At 41.8% G+C, this 19,563-nt stretch overlaps 1 protein-coding gene across 14 annotated transcripts in view; it reads left to right on the top strand.

Annotated features, from left to right (window-relative positions):
• ARID1B (AT-rich interaction domain 1B) overlaps positions 1-19,563 on the top strand; it is a 336,572-nt gene that overhangs the window by 216,572 nt on the left and 100,437 nt on the right. For 13 of the 14 annotated variants that reach the window (XR_012673018.1, XR_012673019.1, XR_012673020.1 and 10 more), the window contains one exon: positions 18,312-18,555. Coding sequence is in view for 9 of the 14 variants with exons in the window: in XM_075146078.1 (XP_075002179.1) it covers positions 18,312-18,555 (244 nt within the window). In the remaining 5 variants the exon portion in view is untranslated. Of the gene's footprint in view, positions 1-18,311; positions 18,556-19,563 lie in introns of those variants that run through there. The other variant, XM_075146093.1, reaches the window with a different exon arrangement.

The raw sequence follows: 19,563 nt of genomic DNA, 5'->3' as shown, positions 1-19,563 counted from the left end.
AACAAGTACATCAATATGGTTTTTATTAACAACAGTTTTCCTGTCATATATAGTGTGGTTGGCAGCAAGAACTTACTCTCGGGCAGCCTGATCGCATAGACAAACCCTGTTCAATCAGATCCCAGGGGTTGTTGCCCATCCCTCACTTTTGCCAAAATAGAAGTGAGAATACTAAAGACTTCGGGAGGTAATGCATGAGATTCAAGGTCAGCAAACTCGATGGGCTCAATACTGCGGATTTTACATAGCTTTTAAATTTTGAATTTGTGAAGAAAAGGTGCTTTAAAAATGTTTTCATTATCATTTTTTCTCTCTGCTCCCTGTTTAGATTTGGCTGTTCTCAGTCTTACCGATCATACTCTCTATTTTTTTTCAGACATATTGTTGGAGAAAATCACATTAGAAAGGTTTTGATTTTTTTTCTTTCTTTCTGTTTTAGCCAGATTCATGGATTTATATATGCCTCTTGTGGTGGAAAATAATACACACATATTAGTATTGGGCAGAATGTTGGAGAGAGAGTGAGTGATACTCATGCACACAGGCAGACAAAAATTTCAAAGACAAGTTGTGATTTTCAGGTGCTGATGTTGAGACACTATGAAGAAGTCCCTTCTTTTCAGGCTTCTTGGCACTCTTGGAACATTAGAGTATTTTTACGGGATCTCAATTGCTATTAATTTTGAAACGCCTTGGCAAGAGGCATGATAACAAACATATTTTGAACACCAGATAAGCAGTTTTTCCCTGTCCTTTGGAAATGGATAGGGAAGGGAAACCTAGATGTATTAAAAGCATAATATAAAAAGAAGACAATTTGTCACTGTAGGATTTCTTCCATGTTTTAATTTTGGGGGTCTTATAACCATAGCACTGAAAGAGTTGCATGTGTGGATACAGCTACCCTCCCTAGTTGTTACAACTAATCTGAATTTGCTAGATGAGAGCTCAGTGACCACTAGCCATGGCCAGGGCTTCCGAAGACTAGCATCAGCCGAGTTGTTAACATGGCTTCGCCTGGTCGCTTCATGCAGGAAAGTGGAGACCTTCTTCAGAGTTATTTTTAGCATTCTCATACTTTTTTAATTTGCATGTTCGCTGGTAATAAGGGGCATAATTCTTTTTTCCCCTTCATCTTTCACTAGCAACAAGCAGAGGGTATCTTTTTTTTCCTCCAGTGTTCATATATTTATGCCCTTACAGCATCTCCTTCTGTACTATTAAATATACTTCCTTGTACCTTTCTTTCCAAAAAAGCACGTAGTGCATTTCAATGTTGAGGACCACTGGAAAAAAAGGAAATTCGCAGCTGCTTTAATATATGCATGGCAATGGGTGGATGGAAAAGCAGTACTTGTAACTGGTGATTTTGCTGTTGCCTGTAAAGGTAAATTAAGGCACAGATTCCAAAAAGTGAAAGTGGATCTGGATAATCTTCTACTTCTTAGTTACAGCAGGTCTTAATATTCCTGGTTAGAGTCACGATGCGTATAATATTGAAGTGCTAAGATGTACCAAAAGCTTGCTTGGAATCAAATAGTGAATCCCTTCGACTTCCCAGTTGCTGAGCATGAGCGAAAGGCCAATCAATGGGGACTGTTTGTCCTAGGATGATTGCTGGTTCTGCACCTAGGCTAGAATACATCTCCTAACGTTCGTATCTGTTGCTGCTAAAGTGAACAGAGTAGGCATTATGATTTGCACTTTGCTTCCTTTTGTTTTTAATTTCAAAGGCCATCCCTAATTGATGGAGCTTTCCTTTACGATGCACTTATTTTCAAATCCATCATGCGGTGCTTGTGCTGCCCCTTGCCTTCGTGGATGCGCTGGTCATTGACCCAGAACTGGTAAATGAACCCTGCAGGGAAATCATTAGAGAATTGGAACGGTTGTGGTGGAGGGACCAAGGGTCAAACCATTACCTCCCTGTAGGACCGTCGACTTAAATTGGACTTCTTGCTTTTCGGAAGCAGGTCAAGTGTCAGGGACAGCTGAAGTGGTCAGTTACAAACCGATACAGATCATGGACACAGTTTGGGGGTTTTAGCTTTAAAAAACTAAGACTAGGCAGGATGGATTTAGTCTAATGAGGCCTTCTCTGTTTCTCTCCTCTTTTCTCCCTTTAAAAAGCAAAATTAAAACCCTGAGAAGTGAACAGGAGCCAACACTCTGACATTAACGTGCTATTTGTGATCTTTTGGCACATTCATAATTTTTTAGAGGAGTTGGTTCAACCTTTTTATCTTCCCTTGCAGTTTTCTTTGATTGAAAAATAACAAATGATATTTTGTAACAAGAAAATATCTCCATAATTCTTATGAGAAATATACCTCCTGCTCTTTTTTTCCCTCCCTCAACTATTCTTTGCATAATTTTTTCACACTCTTAAAAAATGTAAAATGACCTTTTTCAGACTGTACAAAATAAATATTTCCTGCTTCTAGAGGAAAAACTCCACAGTAATGCATCTATGGCAATGAAATATACTGCTGAATATAAGAAAGCATTTAATGATTTAATTTAGAAATCTGAAGCCCTTGAAACATTTTTATAATGTTTGATATAATTCCAAGTGTGTAACTATGTAAAATAAGTTGAAAATATCAAAAATGCAGAAAAGTCATGGGTGTCATGCTACTAAAATATGACCACAAACATTGAAGAACAAAATAGATCGTACTAAAAAAAAGAAGAAAAAAAAAGATGAGTCTGGGAAACCTGAAGTTCTTTTCACTGCCACTTCAAAGCGCTGCAGAGACCCCTTAGAAATGTCCTTCTCCTCAACTCTGTCCACCGCCGTTCATAGCACACAGCACTTAGTAGGTTTAAGACACCTTCTGACTTGTGTAAGGAATTCTCGCCTTCTGAAATAATTAACAAGACGCAAGAATTAACACAAATGCACGTTAGAGCGAGTGGGCTGAAACCGGCTCTTCTTTTGAAATTGGTGGCAGAGGAGTGTTTTTAAATGTGTTTTGATCAGGGAAGATAAATTAATTGCAACGTGTCTGATAGGTAAATGTTTTTAAAATATTAATAAGAAAAAATTGAGAAAAAAATACGTAAGTACTGCTTTGACTGGGGTATTCTGCTCTCAGAAATACCCATATTTGAGATCCACAAGTCAAGAAGACATGGAGGTCTCAGAAGTCAACGTGAAACTATTCACCGTCTCCAGCTGCGGAGGGATAGATTGTGTGTGGAGAACTGTGCTGGATGGCAGGTGGCCTGCCTCATGGCTTGCGATTCACAAAGCGGGCTGTCTTCCCCGTTCGGTTCTCTTATATCTTACTTTGTGGGTAAGGAGGAACAAAAATGTTAAGTTCCGTGCATTTATCCTTTGAATATAGTTTATTATGGGCCTTCCTCCCCTTCCCCGCCTTAGTTTACACATTCTTTTTCTGGAGGGTTCTTGTAATTACGATGATTTATCGGTAAGACGGGAAAGAGAAAATTTAAGTGAGTAAGAAAGAGATTGTATTTTATCAGAAAAAAAATTCCCTTTCTGCGCCGTGTCCAGTGGTTTCGCGTGCTGCCTGCGGCGGGGACGACATCTTTTGAGGCTGCATGGCCCTCAGCGCGCTGGCAGCAGACAGCAGATAACCTGCTCGTCGGTTGATGAGGCTCTCGGGCCCCCACTATGCTGAGCGTGCTCCCCGCTGCCGGCAGTGCTGTGGGTCTCTGCCCCGCGGCTGGAAATGCAGGTGTGTGGCAGCAGGTTGGCAGGAGGAGCCGCCTGCCGAGATGGCGCCCGTGGAGGTGCTGGAGGCCCAAAGCAAGATGGTGGGGAGTCGGGGAAACTCAGCACAGGGAAGAGGCTAGAAATAGAGGAGCATCTCCATTTCCGTGCTTATAGAGGGGATTACAAGGTCCCTGACGGCACCTTGCCTGCTGATCGAGGGAGACCGAGGAACTGACCAGTTGGAAACCATTATCCTTTACTCCAGCACCTTCCACTTCCAGCAGCTCTTTCCTCTCAAGCAGGCTGGAGCTGAGAAACACACCATTGCTGCTGTGCAGAAAGAAAGCAGCTTCCCTAGCACCTTCGGTGTTGTGTCTGGTAGAAGCCAGCTTAATAGGGTAGGAAATTTGGAAAATGGCTCTGTGTGTACCAGCTGGTGGAAGGGAGAGGCTGCTGTCCCCCTCTCAGGGTGGGCTGTGTTGAGAAGGCGCACGCAGCACAGCCGGCAGCCCGCTGCCCGAAGTACAAACCCTGCCTGAGCACGGAGGCAAAAGGGAGCGGGCTGGCAGCCTCTAAAAGTTAAATAGGGAGATTTTTCATTCACAAGGGCTGTTCCAACAACTCCTGATGTTGATAATGATGAATGGTGTGTAATGAAGGGCTGTGCAGCTGAGAGAAACAGTTCTTTGAACATGGCTTTTCCACTGTAGCGCATCAGGACTCACAACCCGACTTCCTTTGATAGCAGGTGATGGGATAGGAAGCAAACTGGAAGGAAAATGATTTTCCTGAGCTTCTCACAGAAGGCCTATGAGGCACCAGGGCTTTTGCTTGTCAGTCATGCAATTTGCTTTAAAAGGTGAGAATTCAAGATTGCATGGATTATAGTAACGATAACGTTGGTCAAATTTTAGCCCACTAGAAACATAGACATGACCATTTAACGAACCAGTGCATTAGTGTTCAGTACAGTTCACAGGAGGGAGCACTGTTTTGGGGTTTCTTGGCAGGTGAGTAATAACATTCCCTATCACCCCTCTAGTGTTGGAAGGGACGGCGACTGAGCAGCATTCTTTCTGCTGCCAGGCATCCCCTGGTATCCCCTGTGTAACATAAGGCCTGTTCATTTACTTACTTTTAATTTAATGGTGATGTTTCCAAGATCATGACCTTTGAGCTTTCTTCACGTCTTTACATTTTTTTATTCCAGCATATTATAGAAAATAAAAATATTCTAGGGATAGCATTGCTGTCTCTAAATTTCCCCTAATATTCTGAAAAGCACTACATATGCAACTTGAAATCAGTATGCACTACATGATAGTGTTAATTTATTTAAACTGCATCTAGAGCTCACTTTTCACTCATTTATATAGGTATGAATATAGATAGATAGATAGGTAGGTATCTGTGTGGGAGAGATGAGATATTTTCACTTGGGCTGTTTGTTAACTTCTGATAGGAGACGAAGGACCAACGCTTGAGACCTTAAGAACTTTTCCCTCCCTTGTTTGCACATTTGTACCCCTAGAGTTACTGGTAGTGCTCTCTCTCTGTTTCAAAATTCAGTAACAGAAGAAAGTTAACACTAAGTGTAATTTTATAATTGCAATAAAGATCACACAGCTGTGCTTTCTTAGTTGTATAATGCATGTCGGGATCAGTTTAGGAGCTCAGCCTCATTTCCTGCCCAGATGTAATTCTGGTGACCATTATTACAGTAGGAAGGCTCTGCTCATTCATTACTGCCACAGTCTGACGGAGGCCTGCACGGCGTAACAGAGGCCGGTGTAAAAGGATGTTGCAGCTCTGGGTTAGCTGCACGTAAGCTTTTGGCCAGTGCGGGAAGCACGTGTGGGTGCGTATGGACAGGGCAGCTGCAGACAGCACGAGCAGCTCATGCGCATGTGCCCCTGTGTGCATAAAAAATAATAATAAAAAATAACTTAGGTGTGTGCCTTTCTTTCTTAAGAAATGTTTTCTTTATTTATGAGCATGTGAAATTCTGAGGACGAGCTCTTACACTTAAATGAACCTGTGAGCAGCCCATAGAAAAGCAAGTGCCTGCAGTGCTAATAATGAGAACTGACAAGGCGATCCTGCTGTGTTTATTTATGACCTTCTGCCTTTGTTAGCTCTTGTGAGAAATTCCTCTCTAACCATAACAATATTGCTGGAGCTTGGCACTGCGCTGAGGAATCCTACGGCGCCCCGAGGCCGCTCACTGGCACGGGTACAGCTCGCAACAGATTGGCACGGTTGTTGAAATTTTCGTATGTTTTCCCTTTATTTATTTCTTGACTTAATTCATAAGGCTGTTTGTTCCTTTGGTACGTTTGTTTATTCTGACAAGCACCCTTCAGAAGTATTTTGGGACTTTGTGAAGATCCCAACTTACTGATTTGCTTTTTTTCCTCTTTTTTTGGTGGTCTGTCTAATGAATAACTCAGAGGATGAAATGAGTTTTAGTTCGATAGTTCCAACAGGTAGATCTTCTTAGAAGTTGTGAGATAGGTAGGGGTTTTTTTAAAGAAAGACAGGAGTGTATAAATGCTGGCCCTATTTGCAGTCTTCAGTGTAGAAGACTGCAAACGGGGGACTGGGACGAGTGCTCAGGCAACACTGCAGAAAAGCAGCAACGACCTTACAAGCCACGCAGCAAAACTTTCATCAGGTTAAGAAACATGTTCTTCTTGAACTGTAGCTCTTACAAACCATGCCTTGACACAGATGGCTGTTTTCCTGTCTTTCTATCACACACATTCCCCAGATAACCTCTTGGCCCTGCTCCCTAAGCTATGTTATGTAGCTCAGACACAGATTTGGAGGATGGAGAATCAGCAATAGGTAAGGCTGCACCTGAAGGTCTGGCAGGGCTGAAGTCTCTCTTTGCTTCATCTTGCAAGGACCAGGATGCAGCCATTGACAAGTGCTGCAGTTCCTCAGCCTGCTGCCTGTGATGTGGGTTTTCCATGGGAGAACAGCAGCAGCAGGAGAGGATGGGAAAGGATCACTGCCTTACAAGATCCTGGCAAACCGTCTTTGAAAGAAGCTTCCACCTGCAGCCCTTTTTTTCTACCTCTGTCACATTACCTGACGTGTTTTTTCGTACCATGTATGAACACACTAAAAATTCAGTGCAACTAGAATAGAGATCAGTGGGGAAAAAAGTTCTCTTTTATTCTATTTACAAGCATTTCATACAAGTGGCTTCCAAATGCACTGTCTCTGTGGGCCGTGGTACTGCAGTGGTGCTTGCTGGAGGGAGCCACAGCAGGGACATAGCTTGGCAGGTGTTGGGGAAGGACAGTTGGTACCTCGGATGAAGGGCTGGGTGAAGCACCAACGTACAAGAGGGCAGATGGGAGCACCCTGCTCAGTAAGGCTCCACTGAGTGTCCACCCTTTGTGGTCCATTGAGCAGCAGCCACATTTTTTCTGATCACAATTGCTGTACACTGAACATCCTACCCATGCTTGCTTAGAATTTTTTCGGAGCATTTTTATTAGCATTACACTGAATTGGTAGTTCTGTGCAATACCAACCTACTCCCTTCAAGCCAAGGAAAATTTTGGAGGAACAACCTACTGAAAGCTTTATCTAAAAGATCTCAGGACTCCCTGTCTTCTCCATGATAAGAAAAAGCTGCAACTTTGAAGCATGCTCAGACACTCAGAAAAAGCTGGCTTTTGCAATTCACCATGGAAATCTTTCCTTTCTGTGGTATATTAAAGAACAGTAGTAACTGGTATATTGCTTTTTCTTAGATTGCATAGTCTATGTGGTTTAACACTTCTGTAGTGACTTTTCCACATTTCTCCTCATTTGTTGGATTTTAAGAGTGCATCTAAAATTATGAACCTGTTGGATAAAGACTAGCTTAATGCACTCAATGATCAGGACAACCATGTTGATATCTTAGCCTCGAGATACCTCTTCCCACCTCAAAAGCAAAGTTTGTAAGCCATGGCTGGGGCAGCATGCTTAGCAGTAGACAGGGGAGGATATTGGCCTTTCAGAATTTTTTCTTAAAGCTAAATTGAAGCACTACAAGTAATTCTTCCTACTAGGGTAATCAAGACATTATTTCAAAAGAAATCTGAGGCCAAGACACTTCTCTAGGATTTCAAAAGCCTTTTGAAATTTATATAGAGGTTTCTGAAACAAGAGTTCTACACAGGCCTGTTAAAGCCGTATCATCTCAAAATATCGCGTTCCCTTGCCGTTCAATTATTTTGCACAATAGCGTGCCCAACCAGCACTGAATTACTGTGAAGAGATATGAATTCCAGAACTTGGGGTGATGAGGGAGTCTGGTTCTAGCTGGCACGTGTGACAAACGATCTGAAAGTTTATTTTCTGCTTTATTACCGTCTTGGATTTCATTTCCCAACCTTTTCCCAGGTTACTGGAAAATGAAGAGGTGGGAGGGGTTGAGTGAACAGCTCTTGAAGCATAGTTGTTTGGTTTTGCTGCTGTGGCCCATAAACCTCAGAAAGGAGTAAGCAGTTCGTGTGCGTGGCGGAGGGTATGGAGCAAAGCAGAGTCAGAGCGATCACAGCCCCATTTGTTTGTGCTTTACTGGTTGTCGAACTACGCGCCGCTGGGGTCGCATTCAGTTCAGAAAAAGGAAAGAGAAACAAAGAGGGAGGAGGATGAGAGATTCTCGCGTGATGCTGAGAGAATGAGTTTGGAGTGGCAAATTAAGCTGAACTTACTGCAGTAAATGTTATGACACTCATTCCTGCCTGATACCCCAATACAACACTGCATATCCAGTTTGTTCCAGTTTTGTTAAATAAGACTTAATTAATTAATTAATACTGTTTGAGGCAAGTCACCTTACTCAGTCCCTTAAAAAGGAAGCCTTTCTAACATCTATCGCTCTTTTTGGTGTATATATTTTTCTGCTCCTTTCAGCTTCTGATTCAAGAGGAAGAGATGGAAGTTATTGGAGCACCTGTGGTTTTGAAGTGTCTGTGGCTTATTTACCATCTCATTGAATTGTGGTATTTGGTTACAGGGTGTTGTGGGAGAGAGAAGAAAGAGACACAGTACGATGCATGCACAAGCCCTAAGCTAATGAAAAACTATGTTTTGCAGATCCTTATTCCCACGGTAACCTGCTGGGACATCCTTTTTTATCAAACCATAACTCTACAAAGGGTATTAATGTGCCAAAAAAAAAAGGCAAGTGTTGTAGATCAAGAGCTTTTAAACCTTGGGCATATAGGTGTATAGGTTCATCAGTTGCTTAAGCCCTTTATCGTGGTCCACACATAGGTAGCCTTGAGCTCTCAGAACAGCTCACTTGTTATCAACTTGCCTCATTGACTGTGGGATGAAAAGATCTGCTTTCAGTGATCAGTGGGCAATTGATTGTTGAACCAACACTTTTTCTGTTCTCTCAACTGCAGTCTCCAAATCAGATAGTATTGTAGGTCCAAACTTTTTAACAGCACAGCTAATGCCTTCTGAATGCAATGTGGGGTAGTCTGAGAAGCCTATGTGGAAAGATGTTAATCTAGAATTGCAAAATCGGTGTGTTGTGACTCAGGGTATGTCTGTAGTAGTAAACAGTAAGGTACATTAAGTCATGTGAGGTTGTGTGGTCATGTTTAAAGAGCTTGTCCTATGTGAGCTACCCTGCATAGACCTATTGAGAATCTCTGCACTTCAGTCACGTGTGGGCGTACTGCAGGATAGACATGGTGCGAATTTTACCACATTTCATGTTACCATATTCTGAAGTGGTGTTGCTCCTTTTTGCTTGAGTCACACCTGCAAAATATCAGGTTTTTCAATACGTAGTCTCAAGATAGATGGTCTATGTCTGACTGCATGTGCTGCAAGTTTCCAAAAGTATGGTAGCCAGAGTAAGTGGAATAAAGGGAGTAAGCAATAATTTCTAAGGCATATTGCTGCTGCACATGCTAAAATTTTAGGTCCTCTTTCAGACCCATATGTTCTTTTGGTAATGTCTTGTTCTTCTTGCTCATATGCTTTTGCTCAAATCCATGTTTGTCTTTCTGGTGATTCAGTACTCCTTTCCTTTGCTTATTTGGTCTGATTTCTTTCTACATCAGCTGTGAAAGTAGAACAAGTAGGTAATGGGAGGGGGAGTAGCAGGCGCGTGGTGTTTTCCTTGGGGCTTTGTGATGCTGGGTTCAAATGGCCAGAAGCACAGCTAGGAAAGCAGGCAGGGCTGGCGAGCAGGGGAGTTGCCCCGTGGCCGTTCAAATTCTAAGCTTTCTGCAGAGAGGGAGGAGGATAGTGATCCCCAAAATAACAAGCTCCAGAGAGCTTGAAAAGTTCTGGATCAGTGCATGGTTTCCTTCAATCAGCTTCCTCTCTGTTTTATCCTGCCAGTTTAGTCTGTCTTCTCCCTGGGGAGGTGGCTGTAGGCTATATGATCTAGAAAATGGTTGTAATCCAAAGAGACGCAAAAGAAGGAAGTTGTTATGTCTCATCTCATTGTTCTTTATCGGAAAAAGCCTTAAGTTTAACAGAGGGGATTTCATGTTTGGGGATGGTTAAGATCGGCACTGAGGAAACGATGGATGGGAAGTAGTATGAGTATGACTAAATTTTATTAGGTTGCTGTTACGCAAAAGTAACTTTTCTTTCTTCTTCATAGGGGCAGTTTGTTGTGGTTTTCATTGATTTGGTTGTTTTAAATATTGATGATTTATTGATGATAAATAGCTGATGCTGTAGCTACAGGAGTTGTTGGCTGAGAATTTTTCTTTGCTCCAGTACTGAAGAAACAAATGGCTCCTAAGGGTTTATGCCTTTTTGTTTTTAAATTTTATTTCCAGAAATTCTACGTGCTAAGCATTCTGCTTCAGAGATAAACAGTGAAGTTCGTATCTTGAGAGATGCTGTATTATTGTTTTTCTGTTCTGGAGATTTACTGTTTATTTCTGATATAAAAAAGTATTGTTGTCAGACAAGCTGTGTGTCTTACCTGTTTACAGTCCTTGTTAGACGTTGTCAGTTTGCTTTGATAGCACATGGGTCATTAGTATTTATCGTTTCATACACAGGAGTCGATGTTTGTAAACTAGCAACTTCTTTTATGCCATTAGGAGATTTCTTGATGCAGCTGGAGACCTCAGGAGCCCCCTTCCCGTTAACTGTCAGGGAGCTGCAGACCCCGTAATGAGTGGCATTCAGCATGGGCAGGGAGGTGTGCGGTTGTCTGGGCTTTCGTCTGGTGCCTCGAAGCTGCAGTGTCAGTTTTGCATTTCTAATTGCCCTAAGTTGTTTTTGCTATAAAGCTCTTGTCTGGACAAGCAAATAAGATCCCATTGTGGGTCAGCATAGGCACAGAAGTGTGACCATCTTAGCAACTTCTTCTCATCCCGTGTCTCACAGATGCGGGCATACCATGTTCTGTTCTTGGACACCTGTATCCACAGGTCAACAATTTTTATTTTTAGTTGAGGTTGTCTTACAAACACAGATCCTTTGCTTGTTAGACAAATGTGGTAAGAAATTATTCATTCTTTAAATGAACTGGGAATTGAATGCTACAGTGAGATGCCATATTCAGCAGAACAATTCCTAATTCCTCATTAGGGTGGCAGTCCTGCCTGGGCAGCCGGGAAGGCCGGTTGCATCTCTTGACCCTCGCGGGCTATGCTGTTGCAGTGGTGTTCACTGTCGACGGAAGTCCAAGCCTGCGGGCACATGTTCAAGGAGGTGTGCCTTCAGCCACAGCCTCTCCTGCGCGGTCTGCATAGTCCCGACAGCTCAGGTCCTTAATCTGAGATCTGAGCCAGTGACACTCTGCACCAACTCATCATGTATGCTTTGGTGTTCATATCATAGGACCAGGACTTACCTAAAAAAAGAAGAGAAGGGGGAAAAAACAGGCGTGACTGTACATTTGGGTTTGCCTTTGCAGCGAGTCCACTTAAGATCCCTTACATTTGGAAGATGAAACATTCCCATTAACTGAGTGTTTGGAGAAAAACCCAAGTCAGTTAAAGTCAGAAGCAAAATTCATACCAGCTTTAGTGAACCTGTTTAAAAAACAAAAAAGCAAACCTTCCTTTGCTCTTTCCCCACTCTCGGCAAATAATTATTTATTAGGACTAACACTTTTCTTAGAAACAACATTTTCTGTGCACTTTTAATCAGGGGGATTTTTTAAGACTGGAAATGAATTTCATATCCAAATTATGAGTAAGAACTGTCCAAAACAGTCATTCACTTAGCGATTAGGTAGTAAGCTGTGCCTTGAATCTGTTTTTCCAAGTTGGCTTTTTGTAGATAATTTCTTGAAGGCTGATGTAATTCCAGGATCCCATAGGTTGAAAAGACAGCAGATAGAGCACTGGCACTGCATTGTTTGCTTACGCTTTTTCTCAGTTGCTTGAGTGAATATAGAGCTTTGGGGAAAAGATTTTGCATCCTTGGGGACTTCCCTGTATAACTTCTCAGAGAAGGTATTTGATACTGATCAGAGTCCTTGCAACACAGTTCAGTAACTGAGTTATTTTGGGAAGCATATGAGGTCTGCAGAATGAAGGGAATTTGTTTCCCCAGCAAGTGGTGCTTTGTCACTAAATTTAGTGCAAGCAGCTAGTGTTTTTATCACATACATAGAATTTCCTTCATCCAGAGTATTGCATGAATAGTTTACCGCATAGAGGTTAAAGTTAAAAATTTGATTAAAAACACTAAAACATCTAGTAAGTGGAGTAAATTAAGAGTGACAAGTACCATGACTAACTAAAAAGTACCTCCACCCAACTATTGTCAAAGTTTGGGTTTGTCATGCAAGTAAGTTTTTAGCATGAAACAAATCCTCTCCTTGCAATAGCATGTTCTGAGGTAGAGTTGTGCCCATCCATAAAAATCGAGCTTTTTCCTCAAGGAGGTGTTTGAAATGGAAGTGATCTTGTCTACTTTTCCTTTTCCAAACCTTGAATTAACAAGATTCAGAGAATGAATGTTGTTTTCTGTCCCCGAATTCATTTCAGTAAGGGGTGTAAAAGGCACTTTGGCAAAAATGTGACGGCAGCCTTGCTGTCTCCTGTTAAAGAAGAATTTGTTAAGGATGTGCGTTAGGTATGTTTGATGTGCTTAGTTGAGGGTCTCGCAGTGTAGCTGGCATGGAAGGAAGACATCCGTGTAGGGTGTAGCAGCCTTTGAAAATGAAAGGATTTCCCTCGTCGTCCCCATCGTCGCTGTGCCTGTGTGTTTTTTCCAGTTGTGCGGGCAATGGGAGGCTGTTAGCTCGCTCGCTGCCTCGACAATGTGACCAGCAGGGCCTTTGGAAGACTTCTTGAAACATGCTATTATAGGCTGCTTTGTGATGAAAAGAGGTCTTACAAATATCTTGAAATTTAAACAGAGCTATTGTGGGTTTTCCCTTTGTGTGCGTATGTGTGTTTGTCAGCCAAATCATTTGTTCAAAGTTAATCTCAATTACAGAGCATATTGTTCATAATCCCCCATGGCTCCAAAACAATAGCAGAGTGTATGTCTGCTTGAATATATATTTACATACTTACATGTAAAATATGTTTGCGTGTATATATAATTTTACTTCTAAAAGCGGTAATTCGTGTTAAGGAGATGGATATTTCATGCAGGATCCTGTCTTTGAGCAGCACCATCCTGCATCCTATATAAAAGACTGCAGGAAGGCCTGAATGGAGCGAGCAGGGCTTTGATCTTGCAGCCAGTCAGTTGCTGCAGTTCCCTACGCATAGCGCTGGGATTCGTGCTAGCAAAACAGACGGTAGGGTAGAGTCTGGGGTTTTCAGCTTCTTGGAGACCGGGAGGTTTTTGGGTGTCTTTAATTTTAATATCTACAGAATACCTCTGCTTTTCTTCTACTCCCTGAGCATAAAGGAATCAACAGGCAACAACTGGGAAGTTTAAATAAATCCCAGGTTGTATATGCTCCGCACAATCCCTGCAAGAAAGCCCCAAACTACAGTAACCTAGTGTGTAACTAACAGTGAACTTAGGGTGCAATTTAGCAGCGTAGGAGCTCAGTTAGCAAGGTGCTCCACACTTTCCCTTTATACTGATTTCAGAGAAGATGCTTATCATTTTTCAACTGTAGGTATTTAGCAAGGGATCCCTTTAGTAAAATCTTGTTTTATGTCTGGTGAGACACTCTTGACAAAACGGGCAACTCTATGAAGTGTTTGTGGTGTAAATTTTTGCTCCGTGGTGAATGCTCTAATCCTGTCACACTCTGTAAAATTGTGGTGGTATTATTGAGTTACTATATTCTCCTTTTTGCTGTTTATTGGATCTAGGTGTATTCCTCGCGTAAGTTAACATTATTATATTATATATGGGTGTTTGTATTTTTTTTTCTTTTACTCTCTTTGTAGGTAACTTTGGGTTTCCTGGCTCTATGTAAGCAGTTTGCTTCCTTCTACCCCTTGCTGGCTGCGTTGCAATAGTAAATTGCTGTGCTGTTTCAAGAGTGTCTCTCCTGTCAGTCTGATAAGATCATACCACCAGGAAGGCATAACATTATAATCCCAAGCACAATGTGATCCTGTTCATTTTAGCTCTTGTACTTGTCAGAGGGACAAGAATAAAGGTTGTGCATGGGTGGAAGGTGAGGCTAGAAGTGAAGATAGTTAGAGATAAAACACTTTGCTAAAACAGATAAATCCTGCACAGGGACATTTCAGTTTGTAATCAAGGTATTATCTAGAAATGAACTTTGAAACCTGGCTGGGATGTCCTGAATAATATAGGTTGTAAAGCTGACATAGAGAATGCAGAACTGTAATATGGATTTGCGACAAGGGAAAAAAATTATTTTGTCCTTCATTTTTTCTTAGAGTTGGTGCCACATTTGAAAATATAGTCATACCAATACCATAGACAAGAATAATAAGATTACTCTACAAGAAACAGATCTACAAGAAACAAGAGATTTCTGGTATTTCTAGACTTACTGTATTTTACTGGAAGATACGAGTGCTTTCCAGAAAAAGCCTCTGAAGAGAGGCAAAATTTAAGGCATGCCTTAGGGTACGGGGACTTCAGCCCCTTAAAAGAATCCCAGCAATTACCTAACCTGCCAACTTTCCAACAAGATAAATGGAAGCACTGTAGCTTGAAGGTGCCTTGGTTTGAATGAGATGCAGTAAGTAAGGTCTCTCTGTTCTTTACAGGCATCATAGATCTGATAGTACTTATAAAAGAAGAATAGAGTTGGTGCCCTGCTGACTAAATTGTCCTCTAGAGGAGTATTAGTTACAGAGCTTCTTTGTTAACTAGGCTGTATGCTTAAACCACTGTGAATTTCTCTTATTAGTAGGCTTTTTAATAGCTTTACATATGGTTATGTTAAGTAAATGCAAGTATATCCATGTAATTTACGTATATAATGTGTACGTGTACAGTATTTTATACATAAATAAATGTTTGTGATGTGGAAATTGCACATGACTTCATTACTGTTCTGTTAAACCAAGGTAAAAGCAAGCATTAAAATACTGATAATAGGAGAACAGTAAGTCGACTTCTGCTCTTTCTGTCCAGGCGCTTCACAGAAAGTCTTTCTTCTCCTTCTCTTTAATTTCCCAATTAGCTTTTGTGGATAACAGAGGTGTTTCTAAAGCCTTTGTATGCTGGAAGTTTCCCCATAGCTCACCTGCTCAGGCTTTCTACCTTAGAAGACTAGGTAAGGCCACGAAGTGTATGTTAGCAAAAAATACAAAGTAATGATCTGCAAACCACCCTGCGCAGAACAGCTGGTATTTCTCATTTTAGCCCGCTGTAACACAAGGTAAAGGTTGTGTAGCACAGCCCAGGCATCTAGATAGGCAACAGCCTTTCGTGCCGTCCTGAGAGCAACCTCATTATCAGCTTTCTTGATGGGTCTGACGAATGAATGCTACCGTAGCATCCTCAGCAGATGAGTTGATTGCGAAGTTCCCCAGCCCGGGGAGGAAATCAGTGCTTACGCTGAGCGCACGTGGGGAGCGCGAGGCACTGCGGGTGTGCTGAGCCCGCCTGGCTGCTCCCTCTGCATGTACTGGGGGGGTGGTGTGGCTTCGCTCTTTAAATAGCTGGCGTCATGCAAGCTTTCCTCTTTCTTTTCCGCTTTGGTGAAGGAGTTGCATGAGGTTGGTGAGGAAATCCCTGGAAGGCAGGCACTTGAGGAAACGCCTGGGACTCGTCAGTTGCTCCACCCCCACAGGAGGCTGGAGAAGTCAGATGCGACCTGATGGGAAAAGTGAACTTCATTCCTGTCCCCAAGTTCTTTCCCACACGCATGCTCGGCAAGCTGGGGAGATGCTGTGGGGAGCAGTCTGGTTTTGCCTTGGTCTCTGAACAACAGATAATTTTATCACGGACAGTGCTAAGTGCTTCATGGCTTTTTGTTATTTTGGCGTGTTTGTTTTTCAAGTACTTCGTGGCTTGCCAAAACAAATGAAAGCTTTAATCCACACACCCTTTTAAAATCTTTGTTATTCTAAACGTAAAACCCTGTGCTTTCTATATCTTCTATCAGTTGGGCGCCTGTCTGTGTTTTTACGCAGAATTTGTATTCCTTTAGAATAGGCTCTATTCTGCTACATTCGGTTTTCAGGGGTTTATTATATGCTTTTCAGCAGCATTTGTTTTATCAGCACTTCCTGCAGCATTTGTTACACATCACGACAGCAGCGATTTGATTCCATTTAGAAGAATACCGTATTATGTATGGAAAAGCAGTAATTGCTTACCTGTTTGCCAAATACGTTCTACTGTGTTGCTAGCGTTGCTCTATACAGTACCAAACGGTGTTATTTCTTGTTTACATTTTCTATAGTTAATAGTTTCGAAAAAGAAACCGTGAAAATAGTTTATTGCCCATTTCACAATTAAATTCCATTTGTAGGGATTTGGAAGTCTACTCTTGAGTGAATGCAGAGTCCACACATGGATTGAAGTTGCAAACTTAATTTTTGCTTTTCATATGCCTAATGAAATACATGTACAATTTTGTGCTTGTCAGAAAAAGCAAAATTAACCTGTGGTGAGAGTTGTGCTTGAAGTATCCATGGAAATTCGTTGGAAATAAGGTCTGCAAGATGTCCTGCAGAGAGCTAAGTCGAGTGGGTTGTATTTGCTACCTTAATGCATGAGGAGGAATAAGACGTAGCGTTCTAGGTGGCTTCTTATGAGTGTTACTGGTGTTTAAACTGTTAATCCTATTCTTTCCATGCCTTGGAAGACTGACTGTCTGTCTCTTAGGGGAGACTGGCTGTGAGCCTCCCTCGTAATGGGCGTAGTCAGCATCGGGCAGGACTCTTACTCTAAATGCACCACTTTGCATTTCATCCAAGTTCTGTAACTTCTAAAAATAACTTTATTTTTTGTTATGAAAATTAGGCATCAGTAAGGATTTGCTTCCTGAGCTCTTTGCTCAGGCAGAGCCCAGTTCTTTTTGTTGTGCTACTTGGATGACGGGTCCCGTTGTCTGCAGTACAACCACTTGCATGAGCCAGACAAGTGAAGTCATTATCAGCCAAAGTAACCACACTCTGTCATCCCAATTATTGGAAGCCTCAAAGGTCATTTAATGACCTGTTTTATATGTGAGGTAGCTCTCTGCCTCGTTTGCACCTTCATTTGCTAATAGAAATAGTAACGTGCTCGTTAACTTGTGCCTTGCCAACAGTCACGGGAGCACAGCTATCTTTGCGCTTTTCAGTTTGTATGAGATTTTTCTGTGATGCTTAGGGATTAACATTTTTCCTGACAGTTAACGGGCATGCACTTGCTTTGTCACAGCATTCTTGGTTTTTCATATCTGATTTTACAATGATTGAAAAAAACAAATAACTCCCACAGATCCAAAGACCAGTATAACTCCCGTGTTACAGCTTTAGGGAGTATGCCCAGCGATTCATAGTTAGAACTCAGATGTGCTTTGACCTATGGAGGAAATTCCTCATTGAAGACACAGCAGTTATGAACTGAAATGGAGCAACTGTTTAGCAGTGTATTCAAATGAAATTGAAGAGAAACTGTGAGTTGTACACTGGTATTTGATGGAAATAGAGAAGCAGCCTTCTTTGCTCCTATGTGGCCAGCGGGTCCTATGCTGCTGCTGAGGGCAGGGCCTCTTCTTGTGTCTCTTCTGCGAGGTGAAGGAGCTGCATGCGAATTTTAGAAGGGCTGCATATTTTACACCCTTCTTTTCTCGTTTTGGCGATGGTTTAAAGAGTGAAGTGTATAAGCTGTGATTGTAACGGTAGCAAACCCCAAAATGAAATACGGTGTGAAAGTGAAGCTGATGTATCATTTTCATTAGTTTTGGTATGCTCAGGCAGAATTTGTGGGATTAATTTTGAAAGCTTAATCCAGATGGAAAAGGTTAGATTCAATGTTGAGTGAATTTGGTTCCAATTCATTTGTTGCCCTTGCTTGTTCTTTTTCTCAGAAGAATTAGAGGTTAAGCAGAGAATTGTACATACTATCCTCGTTTTCTGCCATCATTTAACTACATGAACCAATGTTGAAGACAACTTCTCAGTTATCTGCTGCAATAAGTAAATAAATGGACCTCGTTGTTATGCCGGCTCTTGAGTCCAGCGGCCTGAGTATTAGTTCGTACGACTACTTACATTCTTTTTTCCTTTTTCCTCAGGATTTATCTGGATCCATTGACGACTTGCCAACTGGAACCGAAGCAACCCTGAGCTCAGCCGTTAGTGCGTCAGGCTCTACGAGCAGCCAGGGGGAGCAGAGCAACCCTGCACAGTCTCCGTTCTCCCCTCATGCTTCTCCACATCTCTCTGGCATCCCCGGGGGCCCATCACCTTCCCCTGTAGGCTCTCCCGTTGGAAGCAACCAGTCAAGATCTGGTCCCATTTCTCCAGCGAGTATTCCAGGTAAGTTTGTTCCAACAAACAAAATTGAACCGATAGATGGGTTTATTAAATAAATAAATACTCCTGTATTCCAAATTAATTTATTTTCTGAGAATCCTGCATTTTCAGGGCCTTTTTCTGCAAAAAATGCATACTTAAAGCAGGGGTGAATGCCATCTAAACTTCAGCTGCCAAGCCCTCGGAGTGCTTAAAGTTCTGAACTTGACTCCATACATGTGTTTGATAAATGTCTTTATGATCGACCAATGCGAATACTTGATCGTAATTTTTGTATTTGGTTCGTGTGTCATCTATCTGTCACATATTTCTCTGTATTATTTACAGGGCCCCTTTTTTGGTTTTACTGTGTATTTTTGTTGGTTTTAGCTCTTGGACTTGTATGGTGGTTTCAGACCCGCACGATGAGGCACAGATTTTCCAACCATGTATTGTGATAATGTAATTTTGGACACGAGTACAGAATATTGTATGAGCTATTTCTTAATATTTGCAAAGGTCAACAAGTTACTAGGAATCCATCCCCACCGGTAATAATTGAAATGCCAGTGGCAGGCTTGCCACTCGCCCTCTTGTGCCACATAGAGTATGACACACAGTCATTCATGTACGTTCAGAAATTTGTGGACATCTGTTAAGATACCCAGAAGAAAAAAAAGGCATGCATTAATTCCAGTTCTTACCTTGTCCCCACCCATCTGGCATGTTACTTGCAGGGAGTCAGGCAGCAATGTGTATTTGGTATTTCAGATGAGTTTATTCTCTTTCTGATGCTCAAGTTTTTTATTATTTTCTGACATCTTGAATACTAGGGGAATTCCTAAGAGTTAGGAGAATGCTGGCATTACCCCAGGGATAACATCAGTTGCTGACAAAACCACGAAAAAATCAACATGGAGTTCAGTTAAAAGAAACAAAAGCAGTGATGCCTTTTCATTACATGTGCTGTAAACCAAATGCAGGTTAAAATTCAGTGAGCAGCATGTGTTTTGGTATTCAGTACAAACGTAC

The sequence above is a fragment of the Calonectris borealis genome, chromosome 3 (assembly GCF_964195595.1).
Source record: "Calonectris borealis chromosome 3, bCalBor7.hap1.2, whole genome shotgun sequence".
Taxonomy (NCBI): Eukaryota; Metazoa; Chordata; class Aves; order Procellariiformes; family Procellariidae; genus Calonectris; species Calonectris borealis.
The sequence above is the reverse complement of the archived record's forward strand: the minus strand, read 5'-3'. Positions and strand labels throughout refer to the sequence as shown.